The sequence below is a fragment of the Taudactylus pleione genome, unplaced genomic scaffold (assembly GCF_031769625.1).
Source record: "Taudactylus pleione unplaced genomic scaffold, aTauple2 ptg000288l, whole genome shotgun sequence".
In the NCBI taxonomy this organism is placed as follows: domain Eukaryota; kingdom Metazoa; phylum Chordata; class Amphibia; order Anura; family Myobatrachidae; genus Taudactylus; species Taudactylus pleione.
In genome coordinates this window covers 1,437,071-1,463,020 of record NW_028284690.1, presented here as the reverse complement: position 1 = coordinate 1,463,020, position 25,950 = coordinate 1,437,071, and the positions used below count along the sequence as shown (strand labels likewise).

General features: G+C 44.8%; 1 protein-coding gene across 15 annotated transcripts in view; it reads right to left on the bottom strand.

Moving 5' to 3' along the window:
• Positions 1-10,390: 10,390 nt before the first annotated feature.
• PIGW (phosphatidylinositol glycan anchor biosynthesis class W) overlaps positions 10,391-25,950 on the bottom strand; it is a 41,966-nt gene continuing 26,406 nt past the window's right edge. For 6 of the 15 annotated variants that reach the window (XM_088482433.1, XM_088482432.1, XM_088482427.1 and 3 more), the window contains 4 exons: positions 23,319-23,529; positions 22,596-22,716; positions 13,535-13,628; positions 10,391-13,444 (listed from right to left, as the gene is read on the bottom strand). In XM_088482433.1, the coding sequence (XP_088338559.1) occupies positions 11,935-13,443 (1,509 nt within the window). In that variant the 5' untranslated portion in view covers position 13,444; positions 13,535-13,628; positions 22,596-22,716; positions 23,319-23,529 and the 3' untranslated portion in view covers positions 10,391-11,934. The remainder of the gene's footprint in view (positions 13,445-13,534; positions 13,629-22,595; positions 22,717-23,318; positions 23,530-25,950) is intronic. The other 9 variants (XM_088482437.1, XM_088482431.1, XM_088482430.1 and 6 more) reach the window with 2 other exon arrangements.

The window sequence follows — 25,950 nt, the reverse complement described above, 5'->3', positions numbered from 1 at the left end:
ACCTCTCTTGGGGAAGAGACTAGTCCCCGGGATGCACGTCGTGACGGCTGAGGACTCCCGCTTCCCAATGGAGAGCTCCTGAAATGAACGCTGCCGAGATGGTCGGGAGGAGACCCTCGGACTATGTCCGAATATGTGACATACCTGTCATTGCCACCCAACGAACAGTGTTGCTAAAAAGGAAGCCACTGTCCTGACCCTGTCGGACTGAACCTTTTCAGGTTCACCGGGAAACAAGAGTTATGCCAGAGTAAGTTAATTGACAGGGTGGAATCGACAGACGTCCAACTGCACTGAAAAGGATTCGGTCCAGACACTGTCCCTAGCAAAGAAAACCCTGGACGAGATGGCCATAGCCACCCGGACAGGGACCGACTTGCCTCCGGAGAGAGCATCATCGTTTGAACAGTTATCCGACAGAAAAAACTCATTCCATCTGGAGATGAGCCAATTATGGAAAGGCCTGGAATGGAACTGAGCCCATTCCACCATGCATCCCAGAGTGTAAAGACATCTGTCGACTGCGCAGACAACCATGTACTCCTAATGGAAGAGAGGAGATTCCGTCTTACGCCAGAAGAATTCTCAGATTCTGAGAATCCAGCAGGGATCCTAGATGAAGAATACCCAGAGAGGGATGCAGGGAGGACTTTTTCCCCGTTGATTAAACGTCTGCACCCTGAAGAAGCCACAGTCATCCTGACCTGGCCGTAAAGTACCCCGGTGATCCCGCTAAGAGCAGGAGGCCGTCCAGGTACAGGAGCATTGGGATATACTGAACAGAAGAACTGACAGAAAATCCAAAACGCTGGTAAACCCCTGTGGGGCTGAGGACAGTCCCAACAGGCAGAGCCCGAAAAATTGTAAGTGTTGCTGTGATACAGCAAACCTCAGCCCATGCTGAGGAAAGGTCTCTGTAAGTACCCGTAGGCACGCGTCCTGTATATCCATTGATACCCTAAAGTCCCCAGGTTCCAAACATCGTATGATGGAGCATAGGGATTTCCTCCTGAGCCCAGGTAGCTTTAGGAACTGGTTCAGGGAATTGAGACAGAGAACAGGCCAAAGAGGACCATTCAGCCACCGCACCAGAAAGAAAACAGAACAACCAGTCCCTCACTGAGATAGTGGGGATGGCCCAATTAGCTCCGCTTACCGCAACAACTGCATAGTTTTCTGGATCTGTAAGGCCCTTGTAAAGAGGGCGTACCCTCCTACCCACGTAGCCGCGGCAACTTGACACTAATACCGGGCGAACTGAGAAAATCGGTATCTCCCAGTTGTAGGCCTGTCCCGTCAGACTGAAGAGATATCCGTAGGTTCAGAAGCAGGATCGGCTGGCAGTCCAGGCCTGCTCGGTACTGGATATGTCGGCCCTTGTAGATGCCGACAGTCTACGAAGAAACAGACCTTTAGGCTGACCCAGAGGACAAAAAAGACTTAACAGACTTAGTCTGAGGCCTTGTAGTGTGCATAGCTGAAAACGGTAAACTTGTCGTTAGTAATACTGCCAATGTTACTACAATCTTGTCAAGGTCAGGACCAAACAATATCAACCCTAAAGATGGTATCTGCACCTCTGCATTCTCAGAGCGCAGCCATAGGGTATTACGGAGGATACAGTCGCAGCCGGAACTCTGAAAGTTAGGAGACTGGTATCCAATATAGGCATGTCCACCTATGACAACTGCATATATTACCTGAGCGACCAAATACATTTGAACCCCCGACGTGTTGGAGGGGAAAAAACGTTACAAATGCATCAACCCAATATGCAATAGTATTAACCAACCATGCTATAGCCATGGTAGGATGGGTAACAACTCCTGAAAGCAAGTATACTGATTTCAGGCAGAGTTACCACCTACGGATCCGAAGAATCCGACCACGCAGGAATGGGAGGCGTAGTAACGTCTGTAATCAGACGAGTAACACGCCCATCCCCCCCAGGAGGGGCTCGTGATGACCCTCAGGGAATTTGGGACAGGAGGCCAAACACTGTTGTAACACCTCCTATCTGGCAACAGCCAGAGTCCCGCTATGCGATCCACCCGCTAGTCAGCAACAGGTAACCCGAAGGCACGCAATACTGAGGGTGTATGATACAGGTGCAGGTCAACATTCACTCTAACCAGAATGGACCTGCTACCAGCCCTAAAGCAGGGATAATAATACCTGAAATAGGCTTCCCCCCGTGTAAGAGGGAAAGAGCCCCGAACAGTACCCAGTTCACGGCAGAGCCAACTGGGAAGTAACCACAGGGCGTCAACCACGCCAATTAGCGTTTCGTAGAAAACGACATCCACCCAGGGTGGCTGTTGTGGTAATCCCTGCAAGGGGAATGACAGACTATTGTGGCACCAGGGGGAATTCATATACTGCGAAAAACCCCTGCAGGGAGCGGTAGTCTGTGTCACAGGGGAAGAGTGCAAGAAGCTGCGAGATACCCTGAGATGAAAAGGGCAGTATGGTGAAGTAACCCCAAGTGAGGTACAACAATGGGGCCCGCCCGGCGATCCGCAATTGAGAGGATCCCGAGAAAACAAACCGCCCAAGGGGGTCGTGAAAGAGGCCGGCACCAGATGACGCCACATACAGAACCCTTTATGAGTCAAATCCTCCGCACTAACACCTGCAGCACATGGCTTGCAGGATAGTAAAAATGGGTGCAGTATAACGCTCTATCTCCTGGTCAGACATATCTGACCAACCCTCTTGGCGGAAATATTAAGCAGCACTATACTGGTCCTGACTGATGCCAAAAATTAGCTGCAGGGACCCATTTTCAGCGTATGCAACACACAGTTCCATCTAAAATATGGCAACGTGCAGCACGCAACAGTATGTGACAAACCACTCAAATATTAACAAGTATATAAATGTGAGGTCTCAGAACCACCCTAAGTACAGCTGTATTAGGGCAGATAAAAAAAAGGGATAGATATACACTGACAGGTGAGAGAATAAAGTACAGTCAGCACTAGCATAAGTCACATACAATGCAGATATATACATATATACATAAACATGTCATATAATATACTGCACTATTACACTGCATTCAACTGCCCAGATTCAGTGTCTGGGAAGGCTACAGCGCTGTGTACACTGACCTGATGGTGAGGTACGCAGGGGGACTGGACTCACTGCCATCCTGAGAGATTTCTGCTGCACCACAGAGATAAAATGGCCGCTGGAGACCTCAGAGGAAGCGTGGCCCGCGGAGGAAGCAGCTCAGCGACGCCAGACTATGGATACTGAAAGGCGCGCTGAGCTGAGGGGAGGAGCCGCTGTAACAGGGAAGGCTGCCTCCCCTGGCCGGCTATTAACCTCCCGGGACGCCGGCTCCCTGCACCGATCGTTAAGTCCCTGGTGGTCTAGTGGACACACGGGGTATGGGGGGCCCGCCGCCACTGCCGGCGCCTCCGGTCTGTCCCCTGAGACCGGAGGCACAGGACTGCATTTGAAATGCGCGGATCACCGCAAGCGGTGATCCGCGACCTTACCTGCTCCCCGTGGATCCGGCAGCAGTCCTGGGCGCCCACAGAGTCCGGCTAGTACAGACTCTGGGGTCCCGCTGAGATCCCCAGATCTGTACTGGCGTCTCTGCGCCAGCGGGGTGACGGAGCGGCAGCTTAGACGTCCTATGGACAGTCCGACGCTGCCGCTCTGAAGAGTCCAAAGTCCATGAAAAAACTTTGTCCCTATAAAAATAAAATAAGCTTAGGGGCTGCTAATCAGCTCCCCCTGCGCTAACGGTGACCCGACTCCGGCCGGGCACCAACTTAAACTGAGGTGCCTCTGGCTTGGGGGTGGGGTTATAGGGAGAGTGGACCCAGTGCATCCTGGGAGCTAAAAGCTTTAACTGCGTGGTGCCCGGATTTGGTTCCCAACCTATACCCCAAGGTCAACCCTGTGGACCCCCTATGGACCCTGAAGTAGAAATCCTGATGCTAGGAGTAGGGTCCCAACATAATAGTCAGGTCCATGTATTTTTCATCCCAGCCACGAGTGTACCAGGTGAGGCAGCCATTTTGGGCGCACTACGAATGTTGCACTGTGGGTGATAAACCATACAAGGACCCAAGGAATGGCTGAAACTGGATTAGGATTGCCAGAAGCCTAACTGCTCGTCCTCCATAGCATCAGGAACACTCCTAGACCTCCTCTTAATCTGTCCCCCTTTGAGATACTGTTTGGGAGACAACCTCATTTGATTATAAGTCCACAGGATGATTTGAAGAGCATTAATGAGGTTACTGTGAAATATCTTATAAAAAATGAGTAAACCGCTGAAACAGCAGCAACAGAAATTGAAAATGTTATCACCTGATATGCCAGAAACAAACTGTCATGATGTTGAACCTGGAGATTTTGTTATGAACCGAAATTTCTTACGCTCAGGTTGTTTGACAGATTGGTTGGAAGGTCCGTATCAAGTGTTACTGACAAGTACGACATTGTTGAAAGTAGCAGAGACACATGGGTCCATTCCACTCATTGCAGAAAGGTCAACTACCCAGAGGAGATACAAGGCAGAGTCGAGACAGATAACGTGGACTTGTCGATTGCGAGCTTGTTCCGGGAGAATTAGAGACCGCAGTGGAACACCTGAGCTAGAGAAATTTGCAGACCACTATTCCAGCAATGGAGTGGTGGGCTGGGTTTGTGTTTCTGCTTCCTTCAGGGTTCTCATCATCCTTATTTGTTTCAGGATTTTCTGTTTCTGTGATGGAGGACAGATGACGGAGAGGGAGGTTGATGGTGATATCAATTGAGTGGGGTCAGGAGAAGGAGCGATAAAACAATCAGGGCGGTATATGGCAAAACTCAGTACAGTAATTATTAAGAGATCTGAAATCCTAGAAACTTGGAGTCAATGTGAAGGGCTATTGTCTGAGGAATACTGTATGTGTGCGACCTGTGGATCCCTAATTGATGAAAAGTGCATCCAACAGTGCCAGTCCAAGAATAGTCTGTATCTGGGCGAGTATCCTTTAGAGGATTACCATTCCTTAGTGGGTAAGGTCTTAAACCAGACTGAATGTTGGGTTTGCACTCATGTGCCTCAGGGACAACATAATGTAGGATTAGTACAATTCCCGTTAAATGTCTCTGAGGTTCTTGAATTACAGGGGGGGAAACCGGTGGACAAGAAATTTAACATATCTAACCCCCCTAATTTGAAGCTCCACCAGTATCAGGTAGATAGATTCCTTGAATAAACCAGGAAATTGGGAGATGACCGGGAACAATCAGACAATGACCTTTTCACACAGAGCTGATAATGAACCAACAGATTCTGAACTTGTACGCAAAATTATTGTAAGTGGGAGATACTTCAGGTGCACGCGTAGTTACGTTAAAGTAATGGTTGGCAGAGTACCAAAAGGGTACTGTGCAGATATTATACAACTCAAAATGTGTACCAGTCAAATGGAGGAAAGAGGGCAGGATCCTTCATTCCATAATGATGCATTCTATTCCTTATATACTCCCAGATGATATGTAATTTATATGTGGAAGGAAAGCGTACAAGTGGTTCTCTCAGAGTTCAGAAGGTTTATGTTTTATTGGTAGAGTGTTACCAGAAATTATGACCCTTACACATGGTGAAATGCTTGGTATCCACAAAAACACACCATCTCCAAACCTTCATATGCAGTATGAACACTGAGACAAAAGAAACAGGACTCCTGGTGAAGTACATACAGCCACACAGTTTATTAGCGAAACTGGCTTCCAAATTTTGGTAGCATTAGATCCCACCAGGATCGCTCGGGGAACTTTACATTTTAGATACATCCAAGACCTTGCTAAATTAATAGATATCACTGAGATGTATGATGAAACTTTCTGGTATACAGGTAAAGAGCTACAAGCTTATAAAAAGGAGTTAGTACAACATAGGCTAGTGCTAAACTATTTAACATCTATTACTGGTGGATATTGTGTGACTTTGGCAACGCAATTTGGTGTCAAGTGTTGCACATATGTTACCAATAATACCAATGACCCCACGGAAGTGATTGACCGGAAGATGGATGAAATTCTCCAGCTGAAATGGGAATTTTAAAAGAACCATAATTCCTCGCTAATTTGAGACGGAGAAGGTAGCAGAGTGGTTCTCATGGTTGAACCCTGTAAAACGGTTCTCCGGTCTAGGGCTCAGGAAATGATAGCTTGTGTAGGTATGCTCCTTATCCTTATTGTCATCTTAGTAATTGGTTTATGTGTCAGGTGTGTATTTGCTGTGTTGAAGTGTGGAAAATGTACCACTAAGGTGAACAGTAAAAAATAAATCTTGATGGTGGTAATATGGGTACAAAGGTTGATAAAGAACTGCATTACGATCTGGACATTGAATGTGCCTTCAGATAATAATATGCTAATAGGCCAAGTCATGTATAATAATAATTATTGCAAATGTTCCATTAAACATCCTACATAATGTAGTCTCAATTCCCCCAGACTTCCTTTATAGGTTCAATGAGATCCCACATCCTACCCATGGTCCCGTATAGATCCGCTGAGTGCATATAAGGGTTATTCTACCCTCTTGAAACGCATTATTAACGGTTCAACGACCGACTTGTGTCACACCGTTTAGAACATTGAATAATACATTATTATGCATGACTGGAAAGGTTAAGATCAGAATGTGATAGTTTTATGTTTGCTATTGAAGGGTGGACAGTCGAAGTCAAATAATTGAGTATGATCGTTTGCAATTATTATCCGACGATCTAGTCGTCTGTTGTCTGATAAAGGGTAAATCGGATGCTACTTTGCGTCGGTGCAATCCAATGCGCACAACTGCGAACCACCATACACTGATTCACAATGCACACACATTGACTTGTAGGCTTACACAGACGCTCATATGTGTAACCACATGCGTACACATAGACGCCCACGTGCATCCTCACATACATACAAACATTGCCTACATCAATGCACAGACGCACATATGCGAACGCATATGTATATAATGGTTCCTATTTACAATAAGTTAATAAAGAGAATTATTAAAGGTCTTTTTAACAAGTAATTATGATGTAATATGTACTTAAATAAGATCTAAGGTTTAGAACATAGTAGACATGTCATGTTTGGTATTATATTAAATCACTGTTCATTTGCAGATCTCCGGTTCTATCGGCAAGGAGATCGCATCATGCGTCCGCAAGTTACGAACTATAGGGAGTTATTGGTTAGCATGTTAACATTTTGTATGTAGTGTCGGTAGCCAATTTAACCAGTTCTTCTGCGGGAAACTACACAAAGCAACTGTTGGAGAACCAAGACATACCCCTGATGACACCGTATGGACTAACCAATGACCAGGAGCAAGGACCAATGGAATTATGCCAGCTTGTCTCTATTGTTCTGTGACCTGTAAGGTATATAGGCTAGTGCTCGGGACACCATAGGGGAGTCATTTTCCCTTCTTTGATGACCGCAGGCTTCAGGATTGATGACTGAGAACTGGATCCAGAGCGCTAGCGTATGTATCGGCTGTACCTTGTATTTTACTTGCTTTTTGCGCTAATTGTTTAGATCACAGCACGTTATACTTTTTCTTGCAAAATATAACTTTTTGTGCTTTGGAACCACAACTGGATTCCAAAGCAATTATTTCAATTTAGCGACTTGCAGCGCTAAATAGTGATTGAGGGGTATTCATAATAAGGTACCAAAATACAAAGCACTTGAAAAAAGAACGCACTCACCAGGGCTTCTCTTCTGGTTACAAAGGTTAAAGAGCATCCTACTTTAATATTCACAACATCGTAAAATTATCACGAAGTCGACGTTTCGACCACATAAACACGGTCTTCATCAGGACACGAACAGGTAAGGCACAGGACATACATACATCCTCCACCCTAGCCATCTTATATACCCTTAGCAATTAAAGTTAACTTTGGCTCCACCCCCAACATCCCTCCGGGACTGGAAGTGACACTCATGGGATGGAAGCAACTTTACAAGTAACTACTGTACTACTACTGTACTACAAAATCACTGGGCTCACCCTTAGTCTAGAGAACCTCCCATTGGTGCAAGCGCAACACATCTGGGGCTAAAACAGCTTTAGTTACACTTCAAGCTCTAACGCAAGCCGTGCACTTCCGGTTTGCGCTCCAACCATCCCGGAAGTCATGCGTTCCACTCTCCAAGAAACCTAGTGGTGTGCTCAGAGTTAATAACATAATGAGGCACACCCTAATTTAATAATGCAATGCACCTTGCAGTATCTACCCCAGTAAAACTGCTAAATGTTACTGCCTAAATTCCTTCAAACAGTGTAGTAAAGGTGCTTATATATCCATAAGCCCAGAAAACACCAGGTTAAATTTATATAAGTAATAATCCTTACTAAAAGCTAGGACCAAGCCAGTGCCCTACTCCAAAGGCACTAAAACCAAGACAGCTTACAGTGGAAGGGGAGGGGTTATATAGGGGTGGGGGTGAGAAGGGCACATTTAGTAGACCTGGGGGGTGTGACTGTGACCCGGCAGCTGTTGGGACTGATTAAATTGAAGCAATGGACTAAAAAAGATATATGATCTTTATTACAGATTGCTTAAATGGCAGTGTCTGCACAGACACTGCCATGGGGGCAGAGAGACTGATGAGGAGGCACCTGATTGGCCAGCTTGAGTAAAGGGGGTGCAGGACGCGAGGAGGCGGGAAGACAGCAGTCTTTGCTTCTCTTCTCCCCACAGCAGCATCCTTACTCCGTCCGGAGATGGTGAATGCGATGTAGCGAAATAAATGGAAAGTGGACCTTCCGCTCTTTTGTGAATCACACTCACCATACTATTGTATGGTAATGTGATTTGGGCACTAAGCAAGTGCATTGCTGGAGAAGAGACAAGCTTCTCCACGGTAACTTGCTTTATGAATTACAGAAAGCACAGAGAGGTCCTGTTGAACACAAAACAGGGTTTTTCTCAGCTCCATGAATAGACCCCCAAGTCATTAAGAATAGAACATTTGACTAACCTGTATTGAAACCAGTTTAATGTATGTAGATTTTTTTTTTAATAAACAGCTAGTTAGATCCTCTCCAGAGGTAATCAATGGGCATACTGAATATGAATATGTGGCTGGTTGAAAAGCCCCTTGATTCCAAATGGGTGACACATCAACTTCACTATATGGTCCATTGCAAAGAATTTGGACCACAGGAAAGATCGTGGATACCTGCCACAGATTATGCTGTTGTCTTCATACAGCTGTATCCATTGACCTACAAAAGCATCATCTGTCATTATTGTTGTAATGTTATTTGGAATGGTACCTTCAGCCAATTTGTCATTTAACATTAATAGGCATTCTGACAACCATCACCAGATAAATTATCACTGCTCTGAGGTGAAGTTCTGGGGATAACCAAGTAACAGCATATAAATAGCATTCCATGGGATCGGAAATGTTGTAGGTGAATCACTCAAGATCGGTTGTGATAACTTGCAAAGTGGTTTGCGGCATGTTTACAGAATTTATGGCAATATGATGACTTTATGTAAAATAGAGGATAGGGAAGCACTTAGAAATATCAGCTTTCCTTCTATACCCAGGATACAATCATTGGGGACCTGGACCTTGGAAAAAATGAATTTACAGGTATCAAATGGAACAGTTTTCATGTATAGTAATAACATGCAGAATACACTAGATTAAACAGGAAAAATTATGCTGCAAGAAATTAACTAATTTATCTATTGCACTGTAAAAAATAGTAGTCATGGGAGGAAGTAAAGTTAACTTCCAATATTTGAGATCTTGTGACAAACACTATGGGGCTAGTGGGCAACTGCGTGTATTTGTGTTGAAATAAACACTCAAAAATATATAATCAAGAAAAAGCACTATCAGACGTCAATACACAATCAGAAGTGGCTGACTAGTGCTGGCAACTGTCATCAGTGTTTATTTGCATCTGCCCTCCGACATGGTACCTGCAAGTGATCTGTGTCTCCATGTGGCTCAACTTCAGTTTGTATCCATGTAAACAATCCTAGTGTACTTGGTTTGAGTTTACATGTTTTTTTTTCTCTCCCCTGTTCCGCCTGTAGAAGCATAAAAAAGGTACACAAGTACCAAATCTGCATAGGCATAGACTTTTTTTTTGCAGGTATGCAGAGTATAAACTTGCTTACTTTAGGTTTATAAAAATGCATGGCCGGCGGTTCAAATCCCGACACCGGAGCCACGCAAGGGTGAATAGCCCGAACGTCCAAAGGCAAGTATAAACTAACCTAATTCTACCCCCTAACCCTTCTTTAGGGGTGCCTATCCCTAACCTCACCCCCCTCCACCCAAGTGCCTAACCCCCCTCCAAGTGCCTAAACCTAACCCCCCCTCCCCGCAGCCTAACTATAAGTCTCCCAGGGGGGGTACCTAACCTCCCCCGGGGGATGCCTAACCCCGCCAGCCTAACCCTAACCTCCCGGGGGGTGCCTAACCCTAAGCCCCTCCCCCCGGGAGTCCCCAACCTAACCCTCCTCCCTCTGCACCTGGCTTACCTTTGATCAGTAAGCCGGGTGTCAGGCTCCCGGCGTAGGTCTAATGACAGGCGTTGGGATTTCGACGCCTGTCATTAGACACTTGCCGGGATTAGACAGTCGGGAATACGTTTGTCGGCTTCCCGACTGCTTCCCCAACAAACATATTTGGCCTACAATTTATAGAAAGCTGACCATTTTGTTTGACTGAGTATACTTCTAAAACATTATGCTTTAATCATTACATCCTTCTAAAAGGTGAAGATTAAGATCTTTAGAACATTTTTATTTATTGCATAATGCATGCTCATAATGCAGTTATCAAAAATCCATTGGTGGAAATCCTGAGCATCAATGCATTATCTGCAAACACATAATTTAACAAACAAAGAAAAATAATCTAGTTTTAAAGGTGCAAATCTCCATCTGCACAAACTTCAACATAGTTTTTCACCATGCAGGGAAATACGGCTTCCGTTTGTATGTAGTGTTCGAGAACTGGGCAGCTTTTTTTACACTGCAATTTAGGCATGAGCAAACACACCATCACAACTCTAAATCTATCACCCCCAACCTCATTGATTTGCAACATGGATTTAAAAGATTGCTCCCCAATCATTTACTCTAAATTATGCTTTTAGTGGTCAAGATGTGTAGTCGTATTGGCCATCAGCCACTTTCCAACTCAATCACGGCTAGGAGTAAATCCAGCTACAAAATGCAATTAAGTGAATCCATGTTGTGGTGCAATGAAAGTGGTACTGAAGGACTTAAGGTGCGTACACACTGGACGATAAAGTGGACGACTGAACGATAACGATATCGTTAAGTCGTCCAATTTATCATCCATTTTTAAGCCCAAAAAGATGAACGATAACGACGACGCGCGTTCCCGCGGGTCGTTCGTCATCATCGTTCATCGGGCTGACATGCAGGCCAACCTGACGATCTCGTCAGGTTGCTGCATGTCAGGGAATGGGGGAGAGAGCCCGGCGCTGAACGATATCGTTAATGATATCGTTCAGCGGCTGTGCTCAATGTCATAAACGACATTGAGCACAGCCTGCCAGGGACACACTAGACGATATCGCTCAGGGAGCATATAGTCTAGTGTGTATGCACCTTTAGAATTGTGGACAGATTTAGCATTGGAAAAGGGGTGTGTCCTACTCAATCTTTAATCGTAACAAGGAAACTAAGAGTTCCACTAATTGGAGGCTTTAACAAAAGCAAGTAGCCTTTTTCATGCATGCAAACAACAAACATGGACTTGGATTATAAGAGGTTTCATCCAGGGAAAATCTGCTCCCTTTAACTGGATTTGCTTTTACCGCTAAATAATGTCAGTTACAAGCACAATTCCTGTATTAACGCACTCATAATTGATGATTTGCTCATAGTGGAAAATTAATTATATTCACCACCACTTAATAGTAATATTGTTGATGTGTAAAAGGTATGCTATCAAACAGTCTATAAACATATAGGTGACAAGTATAACAACAGAAAACAAATTGCTGCTGTGAATTGTATCTATAAGCAGGTTTACCATGCCAGTCATAATGTTCGACTGTAAGAAGAACAGCAATTGATTTCTATTGATAGCTTTTATAAGACATAAATGCATTTCCTTTATGGAGTCTCTCGGAGTTGTGACATTTTCCTTAGGGGGATTTGAAAAATGGTATATATTCCATGTGCTTGGAACGCTGCTTCCAGGAGTCAGATAGCTGGCAAACACCAGAATCAGGTCACATAATAATATTAGGCAAAGCCAAGCTGTACACTGGGCAACAACCCACATACAAAATGGCAAGTTTGCCATTCTGCGGGAAATTGGTTCCACATAAATCTGCAACATAGCGCAACCCATGAACAGTAACAAAGATATAAAAGCTAACTTGTAGATGGGAGTTATCCATTCTTTAACAGACTTTCTTTTTTTAAGAATATATAATCCAACTTGTATTCCAACCATATAAATTCCAATATAACCAATTGCAGAGAAAATCCCTTCTCTATTGGCATTTATGAAACCTACTCTAGTGTCCCTACCGTCACTGCCATGTAAAATAAAACTCTTCAGATTGGTCATCTCCAGAAGTAATTGATAAACTGAGATAATGACTGCAGCCACAATCCATATTTTTTGTGGTGGAATTAATGTGAATAGAGCAGCTGACAACACTCTAACTAACGCCAATGTGAAAAAAAAGTTCCAGTGAATGCCATACTCCGATGTGTGTTCATGATAGTCTACTGCCTTCACGCTTATTAGTCGTCCAAATCCAAGAAGAAGTAATGGCCACACAGACATCAATTGCTTCTTCACTGGGTGAGATTTAGAGGACATCTCTCCTTGTGATCTAGCTTCTGGGGAAACAATAGCATTTGCAAAGACAAAGCTTCCCACCCCTATGTCCATAACTCCAGTTCCATAGTTCTCTGTTTTGGCATAACGCCTTGGAAAGATGGGGAAATCCACGGCCAATATGGAAATTGCAGTGACCACATTAATGAAAACACGAAGAAATGTAACAGCTGGAACAGTCCTATTTTCCAACTGTGCATTCAAGAAGAACTTGCAGATATAAAGAGGTGGTTTGTTTTTGTAACTCTTTCTACCTCTGTATAGAGTGCGAAACAACAAAAAACAAAGTGTTGCAGTACATATTGGCACTAGGTAGAGGTGATCAGACAGTACAGTGCACGACAGTACCTGTGGAAGTACCAGCAAAACAAAGTCAAGGACGAAGTACCATTTCCATGAGTGAACTGTATCACCAATCTTCTGATAAAGGTATATAAACACCAATCCTCTGTAAAGCATGCACAGAGAGGCTACGCTTGAGCCTATTGAGATCTCTTTAATACTGGTTCCATTGAGGTTGCTTACAAATGCTTCTTTAAGCTGTTTTTCAGACATTCTGTTACAACATAAGAAAATGAATGTTATTTACCAAACAATGGAAATTAAAAACTCACTCAGCTGAGAATATTTATATAGTAAAAATTACCTTAATTGATCAATTCAGCAAATATCTGGAGAGTGCACCTTAACAAAAGTTGTTTAAAAGATGGAGCGCAAGTCTGTTCTCCTGATGGCCCCACCTGTAAAATCATCATGCTTATGGCAGAGATCACATTGCAGAAAATATTATTACACACAAGTCAATAACATATAGGGGCTGATTCTGACTTTGGAGCAAAGCAAATACATTTGTAGTGGGAACAAACCAAGTTGCAATGCAAGAGGTGCAAATAGGATTACCGATAAATCCCTTTCTCAGATTCCATAAGGGACACTGGAGGCTTCATGACAGTGGGGTATAGACCTATGCTAAGTGGGAGATGGCACTTTAAATTTCAAAAATGTGACTAGATCCCCCCCCCCCCCCCCCGGCTTCGGTGTTCCACATCAACCACAATAGGTTGGTTGATGTGGAAAGCCGAAGCCACTTTGGGAAAGAATTCCATTCTCGTACAGAGTTCCGCCCTATCCGAATGAAATACCAAGAATGGAGGACAACAGGATAGAGCCCCATGCTCCAACACCCATCTGGCTGAGGCCAGCGCGAGTAGAAGTACCACCTTCCATGAAAGGTATTTAAACTCCACAGTCTCCACAGCTTTGAACAGAGAGGATTGTAAGAAGGAAAGGACCAGATCCAAATCCCATGGAGCCGTAGAAGGTACAAAGGGTGGTTGTAACCATATAACTCCTTGCAGAAAGGTCTCAATCAAGGCTAGCTTCTTCTGGAAAAATACAGACAGTGCTGAAACCTGAACATTCAGGGAACCCAGACGTAGTCCGGCTGAGAAGCCTGCTTGCAGAAAGAGCAGAAGTCTGGCTAGTTTAAAATCAGTAGTAGGCCACCCCCACCGTTCACACCATGAAACATAAGCCTTCCTAATATGGTGGTAATGCTTTGAAGCAACTTTTTTCCGGGCTCGAAGCATAGTAAGGATTACTCTGGATGGGATTAATTTCCTACGTAGGATGGTCCTTTCAACAGCCACGCCGTCAAATGTAGCCGCTTTAAGTCGGGATAGACTAACGGACCCTTTAGTAAAAGATCGTCTCTCAGAGGGAGAAGCCACGGATCGTCGATCAGCAGAAGACAGATTGGAATACCAAGCTCTGCGAGGCTAATCCATAGAGGTGCACATACAATGCACCTCTCCCGTTTGATGTATTGTAGAATCCGAGGGGGAAAAGGTTGGAACAGATAGACAAATTTCAACCTCCAAGATGTTGACAGTGCGTCCACTGCCACGGGGGTCTCTCATCCGAGAGCAGTATCGAGGTAGTTGAGGATTTTGTCTGGACACCATGGAGTCGACTTGTGGAAGACTCCACCGGTGGACAATTTGTTGAAACACCTGAGGATGGAGCGCCCATTCTCCTGGGTGCACGTCCTGTCGGGTGAGGTAATCTGCTTCCCAATTGTCGACGCCTGGTATGAAGATTGCTGAAATTGCTACTGCAAACTAGCTCAGGATGCGAATTACCTCTTTCATTGCCGCCCGACTTCAGGGCCGCCCTGTTGATTTATGTACGCCCATGCTGTGGCGTTGTCCGACTGAATTCTGACTGCTTGGCCCCGCAACAGGCGATGTGCTAGCTGAAGAGTGTAGAACACTGCCCTTAATTCCAAGATATTTATCAGCAGACTCGCTTCCTGCGAGGTCCAACAGCCCTGGAAATGGTGTTATCAAGTCACAGCCCCCCATCCTCTCAGACTCGTGTCCGTGGTGAGGAGAGACCAATCCCACATTCCAAATCTCTTGTCCTCCAATAGGTATGCTGAGTTCAGCCACCAGAGAAGGCAAATCAGAGTTCTGGGACATAATCTCATGTGTTGGTGAAGAAAAAGATGGGATCCTGACCACTGGGAGAGGAGGTAGAGTTGAAACGGTCTTGAGTAAAACCGTCCGTAAGGAATCGCCTCGAATACCGCCACCATCTTTCCCAGAAGTCGAATGCAGACATGCACCAATACCGGACGAAGAACCGTCCTCACCATCCCCTGAATGGAGGCTGCCTTTTCCTGAGGAAGGAAAACCCATTGACAGTGTGTCCAGGATCATTCCCAGAAACCGGAGTCTCTGTGTCAGTTGCAGATGAGACTTGGGGAAATTCAAGAGCCACCGTGACTTACGAGAAGCTTGTGAGTCACAGCGATGTTCAGCAATAATTGTTCTCTGGAGTGAGCCTTCAGCAGGAGATCGTCCAGGTAAGGGATAATCATGATCCCTTGTTGCCAAAGGAGACCCATCACTGCCATAACCTTCGTGAATACCCTGGGGGCTGAAGACAAGCTGAAGGGTAAGGCCTGAACCTGGAAATGTGAGTTCAGAATGGTGAACCTCAGAAACAGCTGATGAGGTGGCCAGATAGGGATGTGAAGGTATCCTTGAGATCTAGAGATACCGTAAATTCAGCTTCCTCCAGTCCTACAATAACCGACTGCAGGGACTCCATCTTGAACTTGAATATCCTTCAAGTTCAAAATGGGTCTGACCGATCCGTCCAGCTTCGGAACTACAAACTGGAGTAGAAACCCTGCCCGCTCTGAGACTTGGGAACGTGGACCAAAACCCGCGCGGATAGAAGTTTGTCTATTGCCTTTTGTAATACAAGACTACTGTCGTAGGAAACTGGCAAACCGGTGCCAAAAAACCGAGGGGGAGGCTGAAACTGAAAATCGAGCTTGTATCCGTGGGTGATGAGGTCTCGAACCCAAGCGTCCGTACAAGATTTCCTCAATACTTCTCTGAAGTCCCGAAGACGTGATCCCACCCTGAGGTTCCCCAGGTGAGAGGGAAGCCCGTCATGCACTAGGTTTGTTAGTGGACTTAACCTCCTGTTTTGTAGCGGTTGTTGCTGTTCTGCCACGTCCCCTGGTACCATGGGAAGTTGTAGGTCCTCCTATGAAGCGACCACGGGAACGTCCCGGGGCACGAAAGGACAGAAACGAGGGTCCAGAGTAAGATCTTCTAGGTGGCGGAGCCGCTGACGGAAGATAAGTGGATTTACCCCCAGTAGCCTGAGAAATCCATTTATCTACTTCAGCTCCACATAAGACACTTCCCGTGTAGGAAAGAGCTTCCACAGCTTTCTTTGATTCTGCATCCGCCTGCCATTGTTTAAGCCAAAGTGCTCTGCATGCTGAAACTGCCAGAGGTAAAGTTCTAGAGGCAAGATTGCTAAACGTCCTTGGACGCCTCTCCAAGGTAAGCCGCAACTTCACCTATATGCTCTGCCAAAGGAATACGGCCCTCATTCAGAGGCGCTCGCAAAATGCAAGCGCTCGTTCTGAATGTGGGCGGCCGCTTGTATTTTGAAGTGCGGCCTCCTGGTCGCTAGCTAAGCTGTGGATTACCACCCACAGCTTTAGCGACCAACCAGGTTGATGGTCACGATGGTCGAGACCATGGCGACCATCTGGGCTTGCGACGGGACCCTAAGGTTGGGTCTCGGCAACCGCAAGCCCCAGGGAGCTTCCTGCTCTGATCGAGCAGGAAGCTCCCCACTGACATCACTGCTAATGTCAGTTTGGCCGCCCACAAAACGGCAGGCTTTTCTCAAGGAACGCCTCAGTTTGTGAAAACACCCCCCTGCCACGCCTACAAAACGGGGTGAGCTGCCGATCAACTTCGACAGCCGCCCCTTTTGTAGCGCAGGGCCTAAACATCGGCCCGCTTGCGAGCGCTCAGCGCTTGCGAGCGGGTCTGAATAAGGTCCTAAGTTCTTCCACCGGTAGCTGGTCTCTCATCTAGTCAGCCAATTGTTTTGTCCAAAGCTTAATAGCTTTGTTAGTCCAGCAGCTTACAATCGCAGGATGCAGAGTCACCCCTGCAGCTGTATAAATGGACTTGAGAGCATTTCTCTAATCTCCTGTCAGATGTCTCCCGGAACTGGTAGCGTAGTCTTCTTAGACAGACGCGTGACCGAAGGGTCTACTGTAGGAGGAGTCTCAAAAGATTTTCTGCTATTTAAAGGAAAAGGATAAGAAGATAATAACCACCGGGACATCTCAATTTTTTTATCCGGATGTTCCCTAGCTGAAATCAGAAGAGAATCCAGTTCTTCTGAAATTGGAAAAGTAGTAACTTGTCTTTGTTTATTAGAAAGAAAGACTGCCGTGCAGGACCCTTGTCCTCCTCCTTTATCTGCAATACCTGGCGGATTGCAGAAATTAACGCCTCTATTCCTTCGGACACAGGTTCAGGCTCCTCTTGGAGCTCTTCAGGCGAATCTGGAGCATATTCGCCCTCTTGTAGAACTGGCATATTCTCCTCCTCCAACTGGAGGACTAAGGGTAATAATCTCTTTTTTGAGACCTGTGGAGAGGGTCCTGTTGCCGTGGCACGGGAAAGAGCCATGGCTTTTGTGATTCCTTCCATTGACATAGCTAAGGACTGCGCCCATGCCGGTTCCTCTAGAGTAGCTGACCTGGAAGCTTCTCTCTCCTTTCGAAAAGCCTCCAGCTCATCAGAGAGATGCAACATAACAGATGCAAACTGAGTCGACCAAGACAGTGGATCTGACATCAGTGAAGCTTGTTGTTCAGGATCACAATTGTCACACAAAAGGGAGTTAGACAACTGCCCCTGTGTAAACTTCTCAGCACACTTTGTGCAGGTAAATGACTCCTGAGACGCCTTAGAGCCCCTTCCAGCCGTGGTACATACAAACTCCACACAAACAACAGTAAAGTGTAGTGGAAAAGGACAGGTAGAGACTGAGATAGGTTTAGCGGCAGGAGAGAAAGCCTTAGATTAGGAGTATCACACTTGCCCAAATAGCGTTAAAAAAACGCTAGGCATTAATAATAAGCAACCATTGAAGTGAAAGTAGTTACTTTCTGCCATAAATGCTCTCCTGACAAGCCTAAACTCCACTGTTCACTTATAGGTTTAGTTTAGCTTTCTTCTTATTGCAGCAGTAAGTGCCCTTCGTGTAATGGGCACCAGCACGGTTCAGAATAGCGCTGAGGCTCCGCCCCCCCTATGGAGAATAACCTGAACTGTGAAGCGTGCTGTGTGAGGGAGACCTGCATGCAGAACCCCCTTTGTAGAGACAGTGGACTCTGTAGTCGGGGACCCCAGACGTACTGCGAGCAGTTGCGAGTGGGTCCCCCTGGCAGCTCCAACGATGCAGACCGGCAGTGGCAGCCACCGACTGTCCTTTTCATTTAATTCTTCAGCGCAGTAGCGCTATTAATTAAACTAAACACATAACCCTTAGGGAGAAGTGTATAACACTACCAGCTCCCATCGGACACAAACTAAGACTGAGCTTGGATGGGGCTATAGAGGGGGAGGAGCTAGTCACTTTTTAAAACTTAAAAGTGCCAGCTCCCACTTAGCACACGTCTATACACCACTGTCATGAAGCCTCCAGTGTCCCCTAGTGAATGAAGGAGAAATTTAGATTTTTTGCACGCAGGGCTGCTTCTGCCCCATTATATGCATGTCACTGAATATATATTTTTGTTATCTTCCATTACCATCCTCTAACCTGATTTTTTTTTTTTATTTAGTATATATTTTTTATGTTTTGAAAGGAACATATAGCAAGTCACATTACAACATTTCACATAATGTATAAGGACAAACAAGAAAATGAGAGAAGGAAATTAAGAAAAAGAGAAAAGAAGGGCAGAAAGGGGACAGTCTCCAGGGCTTGAGGAGTGACCAGAGAAGTCAGGGTTCATAGTCCATCCTATGACACCACTACAGTAATAATCAAAGGAAGGTGGGAACGCCAGCACACTGGTATGACTGCAGTATTAATATGCTCGTGCACAGATTTGTTATAGGAAGAGATTAGAATCTCATAGTACGAAAAATAGGATTTTGGTACTTACCGATAAATCCCTTTCTCCAATTCCACAGGGGACACTGGAGCCTCAGTACAATGGGGTATAGGAGTGTGTTAACCGGGAGCTGGCACCTTTAAATAAAAAACTACCGGTAGCTAGCTCCTCCCCCTCTATACCCCCCCCCCCCCCAGGTCAGTCTAAAAACAACTGTGCCCAAGGGGAGCTGGAAAGTAAGGAGAAGGAGACAGAAAAGTTACATTAATCACAATTACATAAGAAAAGGTGTTAGACGGGAGAACCACAGACGAGCGGGGAGCGCAGCATCCGGCAGAGGAGATTGAAGCCCAGACCAGTGCAGTTCCCAGGACTACTTCTGTGTCAGTACACATCTTGGCTCATTAAGGAATGTTCGTTAACAGCTCCTTCACTCCAATCCGGTAATTGTCACCCCCCAGCCATTTGTGGATACCCGTATTTGTCCATTCCATATATATTGGGACTTATCAGAAGTTTTCTATGGGTGCTCTATATGTACTTTTTTAGCTTTGTGTGGAATTAAATACCCTAAAGATTTGCTTCTAATTCATGTGGATGTAACCATGTATGTTTAGTATATGTGTCATTTTTATTAAATTGTACTTCACTATACATGTTTTTTCCCCTTATTTTTGGGTATCAACCCTGGGGATACGTGGACATCATGTACCATATATGAAAGAAAATCCAATATCAGGTTAAGGTCTGTGATTTCATTTCATATCCATAGCGCAGACAATGCGGTTTCTCAATTATTTATATATATCATTTGGTGTTGAAGGAGGTGTGAGGATACCTCCCAATTTTTTGAGTTACCTCCTATCTGCAGCTTTTGTCAGTCAGCGCACCGGTTCACCTATCATTTTCTCGCTGCCGCAAGCCCAGGAGTGCTTTTGGCTCTATCAGAGCCAAAAGCACTCCCACTGATATCACTAATGATGTCAGTGGGGCCGGCCCCAGACGGTAGGCGTTCCCATGGGTAGGCGTTCCACATAGGCTGGACTACAGTATCTTTAGGTATAGACACACATTTATCACACAGTAAGGAAGTATTAGACTGTCCCTGTGTGAATTTTTCACCACAAGTCTTGCATGAAAAAGACTTTTGCGCAGCTTTAGACCCCTTGGTAGACATGTCTATAGTACAGACACCACACCCACAGAGAAAGAGGACAGTAAGACTGCAATAACAGATTTTACAATCACACTACACAGAGACCCTGCTGAAAGGGGCACAGAGGGAGATAAACTATAATGTTTGCAGTGCTAACAGAATAGTGCTGATAACAAGAATAAAAATGCACGCGCTGATACACAGAGTACTAGCCTGACTCCTGACACAGCTCTCTCTCCACCCTGTAGTGCGTGTAAAATGGCCACCAGCGTCCTTCTGGAAGCGCTGAGGCTGCTGGGAGGCAGGAGCAGAAGGAAAACTTAGGCTACGCCCCCCTCGCTATGGCGCTCTCAGCGCTAGCGGAGCGCACGGTGAATGCCTGCCTAAACACTTGTCCTGGCTCCTCTGCTAACCAGGGAGCCAGGGAACACTAACCATAGCCCTGCCTGTGCTGCCGGCGGCGGGCATTTGCTACGGGGTCCCGCGACGTGCACTGCATGCAGCGAGTCTTTGGGTACCCCAGAGACTGAGGTCTCTGTAGCAGAAGACCTCAGCACAAACCGCATGCAGCAGCAGTGAGGATCCCCCCGGCAGCTCCCTCGGCGCAGACAGGCAGGGGCAGTAGGCTGCCTGTCTGTCCTCTTGCTGATAGAGATCTTATTTTCAGAGCCCTAAGGAGGCTTACGTCCAGCTCCCGGGGCACATTTTTTAGACTGACCTGGGGGGGTATAGAGGGGGAGGAGCTAGCTAACAGTAGTTTTTTATTTAAAGGTGCCATCTCCCGGTTAACACACTCCTATACCCCATTGTACTGAGGCTCCAGTGTCCCCTGGTGGATGAAGGAGAAAAAAGCCCAAATCCCCGGCCCTTGGGCACAGTTACCTTTGGTTACCTCGCACAGATTTATTATCATGGGCTAGAAGGGAGCAATAAGGGAGGAACTCCAACAGATGTGTAGCAGAAAGCCCTTTTCCCTATAGCACCCCAACTTGATTTTTTTATACCCACTTCAAAGAATTGGATACAAACACATATTTACATGAACAAAGTGGTCACAAGAGATCAATCCTTAAAGCTAGTTCTTTTGCTTTTCTGGATCAATATTACCAAAGGAATCCCTTTTTGCTTGTGGAAAGATTTAAAGAAAACTGGCAATATATACCCCTTTTATCAAATTAAACCATGAGATGGTATTTTTCCTATTAAAAACAACAAAATTTGATTCCTCATATAGACTGGCTTATGTTCAACTAAGATCAACGTGAATCTCTGTTAATGGAGAACCCAGCTTCATACATACAAGAACTCCTATTCTGAGATATCAGGAGATTGAGTAAATATATTCACTTAACACAATTTTTTTTTAATGATGACGCTGACTTCAAATTTTTATTTATGGGAGGAATTATTACACTATTTTTTTTTACAGTATTTGTATGTATTGGTGGCAGATTGAACATGTTTTTATTAAATGTGTTTCATTAATGCCATCAGTTTGTTAATTATGATAACTGAAACACCTGTGTATATATATACTCTTTTTGTAATGCTGTCCATACATTGTGAGATCATACTCACCACCAGACAGACAGACCAATTATCTGACATTGCCACGCACTGCCAGATAATTGGTCTGTATGTCTGATGGTGAGTATATCCACTGTCAGATCCAAACAGCAATTATCTCATCTGTCATGCAGGTTGGAAGATTTCTCATGCTCGACAGAGCGATTATTGTGGCTTGTTAGTGGCCATACACCGTGCATTTATCGGCCTGATCAGCCAATAATTGCACAGTGTATTGGCCGCCTTAACACTGGGCCAGCATGGAGTGTTCACCAACTGCCTATTGAAACTAGAGGAATGCTTTTACCTAATGTAGCTTTTATCATTTTAGTAATGAATAAAACTTTGACACACTTATATGTTGCATCGCTCTGCCTCTCCATCAATAATGCATGTGAGAAACAGAAACACCAAGTCCAGCACTATTCTATGGTCGGGTGAGACCAAGATTACAGTTTCTGTCCTCAACACTAGGAACCATGTTTGGCACAAACCTAGCAATGCACATTAGGTCTAGAATGCTATTCCTACCATAAACAATTGTGGTCAAAACATAATGCTATGGGATGCTTGTTTGCTCCAGGGACTGGAAACGTGTCCAAAGACAGGCAGACATGGATGGACAAAATCTTGTGAGAAAACCTGCTGCAGTCTGCAAAAGACCAAAAGAAAAGAGGATTTATATTTTAGCAGGACAATGACCTTTATACAGCAAAGACCACATTGGAGTGGCTTAAATACAAATACAAGCAAAGTCATGGCAGGAATATATGACATGAAGTAAAAATTATTGTCTACCAATGGTTCCCACTCAACATGATGGAGCTCAAGCAATACTGTAATGAAATAAATAGAGTAAAATACCAGCACTAGATCATCAGTAATTAAATGGACGGTTTAAAAATAAAATATTACACATTTATTAAAATTCTTAATCTAAACATATTCAGTGAAGATAGTTGTAATAAATTAATCACCACCGATTTAAGAATGATAGAATAATAAAAAATGTTGATAATATCTGACAAATAGGCAGAGGTTCCCTGACACAGTCCTAAAGGTACCCCAACAGTTCAGGTTTTAGAGATATCCATGGTTGAGACAGGTGGTTAAATCAAATTGACTGAGGTCAATTGAAATAAGTCACCTGTGATCAAGCATGGATATCCTTAAAACCTGGACTGTAAGGGTGCCTCGAGGACCGTATTTGGGAACCTCTGTCCTAAGGGAACAAATTAAGCAGCAAAGTGTTACCATTCCGTGGACCTGTGTTCCCAAATCAGTCCCTTCATCCAATCATGCAGAAACATGGACTGAAATAATGTTCAGAGGTCTTTGAATGCTGCAGACGGATCCAGGTACAGATGTATAGTCCAATACAAGTCTAATAGATCACAAGAGTCCAAGTTAATAAGCTCAGCATGTTTCACCAGGCTATCATCACCCAGCTTCCTCAGGAGCAATGCTGTAACAAAGAATATTGCAGCATCTAGCTGTAAATAACTGGCAGAGAAGTGCCTACAAAGACAGCTAAAGGTTCTTCCAAGTATAAAAAAAAAAAAGGAGTAAACACTTAAGAATAAGTGACTTTTTAAAAAAAAACTTTCAATTAACCAACAAAAAGCTTTTGTGTTGCTCATTTGTAAGACGTTGAACTTAACATATTTAATTTTGATTTCATGAAGAAATAAAATGTGAGAATGAGGGCGAATACTTTTATTACCCACTGTATGACAGAAAGCTGGCAACCCTGAGTGTGCTCATAGCCTCCGCCCCTTAGTCAGAGCTATGGGAACGACGGCTGAATGTAGGTGGTAATACAGTTTTTTAAAAGTTATCTACAGTGGAAAACATATTTAAGTTGATTTGAATCACAATTTCCCTCTCTTTCTCCATGGAGAGGACCTTGCATACTAAATAGATATATTTCCTCTATTTCATTAGTAAATACGCAAATGAAAACAAGTGCCAAGCAAAGAATTACCTCAAATAAAGTAATTGCATGCAATACAAAGCTACATCAGAAGCTGGGGGGCGTGGCTTAGCGGCTAATGGAGACAGACGCACGCAGCCTGAGCTCCAGCGAATTCGGGCCCTGAACACGTCTCCTGGTCCTCTGGAGGGACTCTCCTTAACCAATCTGCCTCTCTACACCCCCTTGGCATCGGGCGGTGGGGTTCGCTGAGCCGGGCCATGTTTCTTTAACGCGGCTGCGTGTTGCAGCCTACTGACCTGACTGGAGTCGGGGCCTCGATTTCCAGCCGAGGACCGGAGTTCCCCGCGGATACGAGTCAGCCTCATGGCGCGTCCTTACCTACAGTTCCCTCTACTGGTAGTCCCCTGGAGGTAAATCTGCTGCTTTCAAGCCGGCTGAGCTCTCCAGTGTACGGCTGCTGGTCCGGGTAATCTGCTATACTCCCTATGTGACGCGGCTACCTGTCGGAGCTCTGTGTGACTCGGTTGCCGGCGGGATACTCACTCCCTGTACACACAGACAGCCCATCCCTTGGGAAGCTATATCTGAGGTCTCCGTGAGTATAGGAGAGACGTGAGTGATCTTATCATTACCACCCATACATACACGGCTACCATCCCTCTATTAAAGCCTGCTCCAATTATATGAGTCGGCTGGTCTGGGGTCTATATTTCTACACTCGCCACCATAGCTTGGATATATGAGGCTCTGAAAAGTCTTTACTACCTAAACAGCCTGCTGTAGATTTCAACATTGTTCTTGGCCATTGCATACAGTTGTTTGAGTATTGATATATTTAAGTACATGTCCCACAATTGTGACTGTACTTTAATATATTTGTATTGCTATATCTATCTCTGAAGCAACTCTGACCTCTAGTGGTCATATGGCTCTATTCTACTGAATATGTGACCGGCTGTGTGTCATGTCCGTTTGCTTCAGCTGAATGGGGTAGACCCGATACTCCTCTCCAGAATGATGTGTTAGCTGAATGATTCCATACACTTCAATATAATTATCAGAACCCTGCTGGCATTCACATCTGTGAATTCTTGATATTATCGTCATACTCCAGATTGATATCAGCTCCTCATGGCTCCGAAAAGAATTAAAACCACCAAATCGGCTCCTCCTGTTCATTTCTTTGGAACCTCCTCTAACTCTACTAAAAACCGCCCTCAACAATCACCACCTGGGACTGATACCACTGCTCAGAGCTCGACTACACGTGTCCAGTCCTATACCGCCTCCCTAAGAGGATATAGATGCTCTAGACAGTCCTGTAACTCTAAGATCAATCCATACTATGCTTAATTCATTCAAGATGGACTTTAGAATTAAAATCAAATGTACAAGCATTAAGGGCCGACATCCGTGAGGTTGGAGATCTCACTGACAACTTGGAAACCAAAATGGAAGAGCTTGTCGCTTCGCATAATGATCTAATATCAGCTCACGACCTCCTTCAAGAGGACCTAAATGCTATGCGAGATAAAGTGACAGATCTGGAAGATCTTTCAAGACGCAACAACATAAAAATAAGAGGCATCCCGGACTCTGTCACGAATGCTGAACTATATGATTACGCAACGGACCTCTTTCAGAAATTGCTCCCTTCTGATCTCCTGATTGGCAGGATTCACAGATTACCAAAATCAAAACAAGCCCCGGCCCACTCTCCCAAAGATACTCTTCTCAGAGTACATTTTTTCCATATTAAAGAACACATTATTAGAGCTGCTCTGCCCTCTTCATCTACGGCCGAATGTTTGGACAATCTTCAGTTGTTTCCTGACATCTCTCCAGCAACACTTGGTAGAAGACGCCTTTTTCATCCAACAACAGCGGCTTTACGCAAAGGAAATATACAATATAGATGGGATTCCCTACCAAACTGATAGTGTCCAAAGA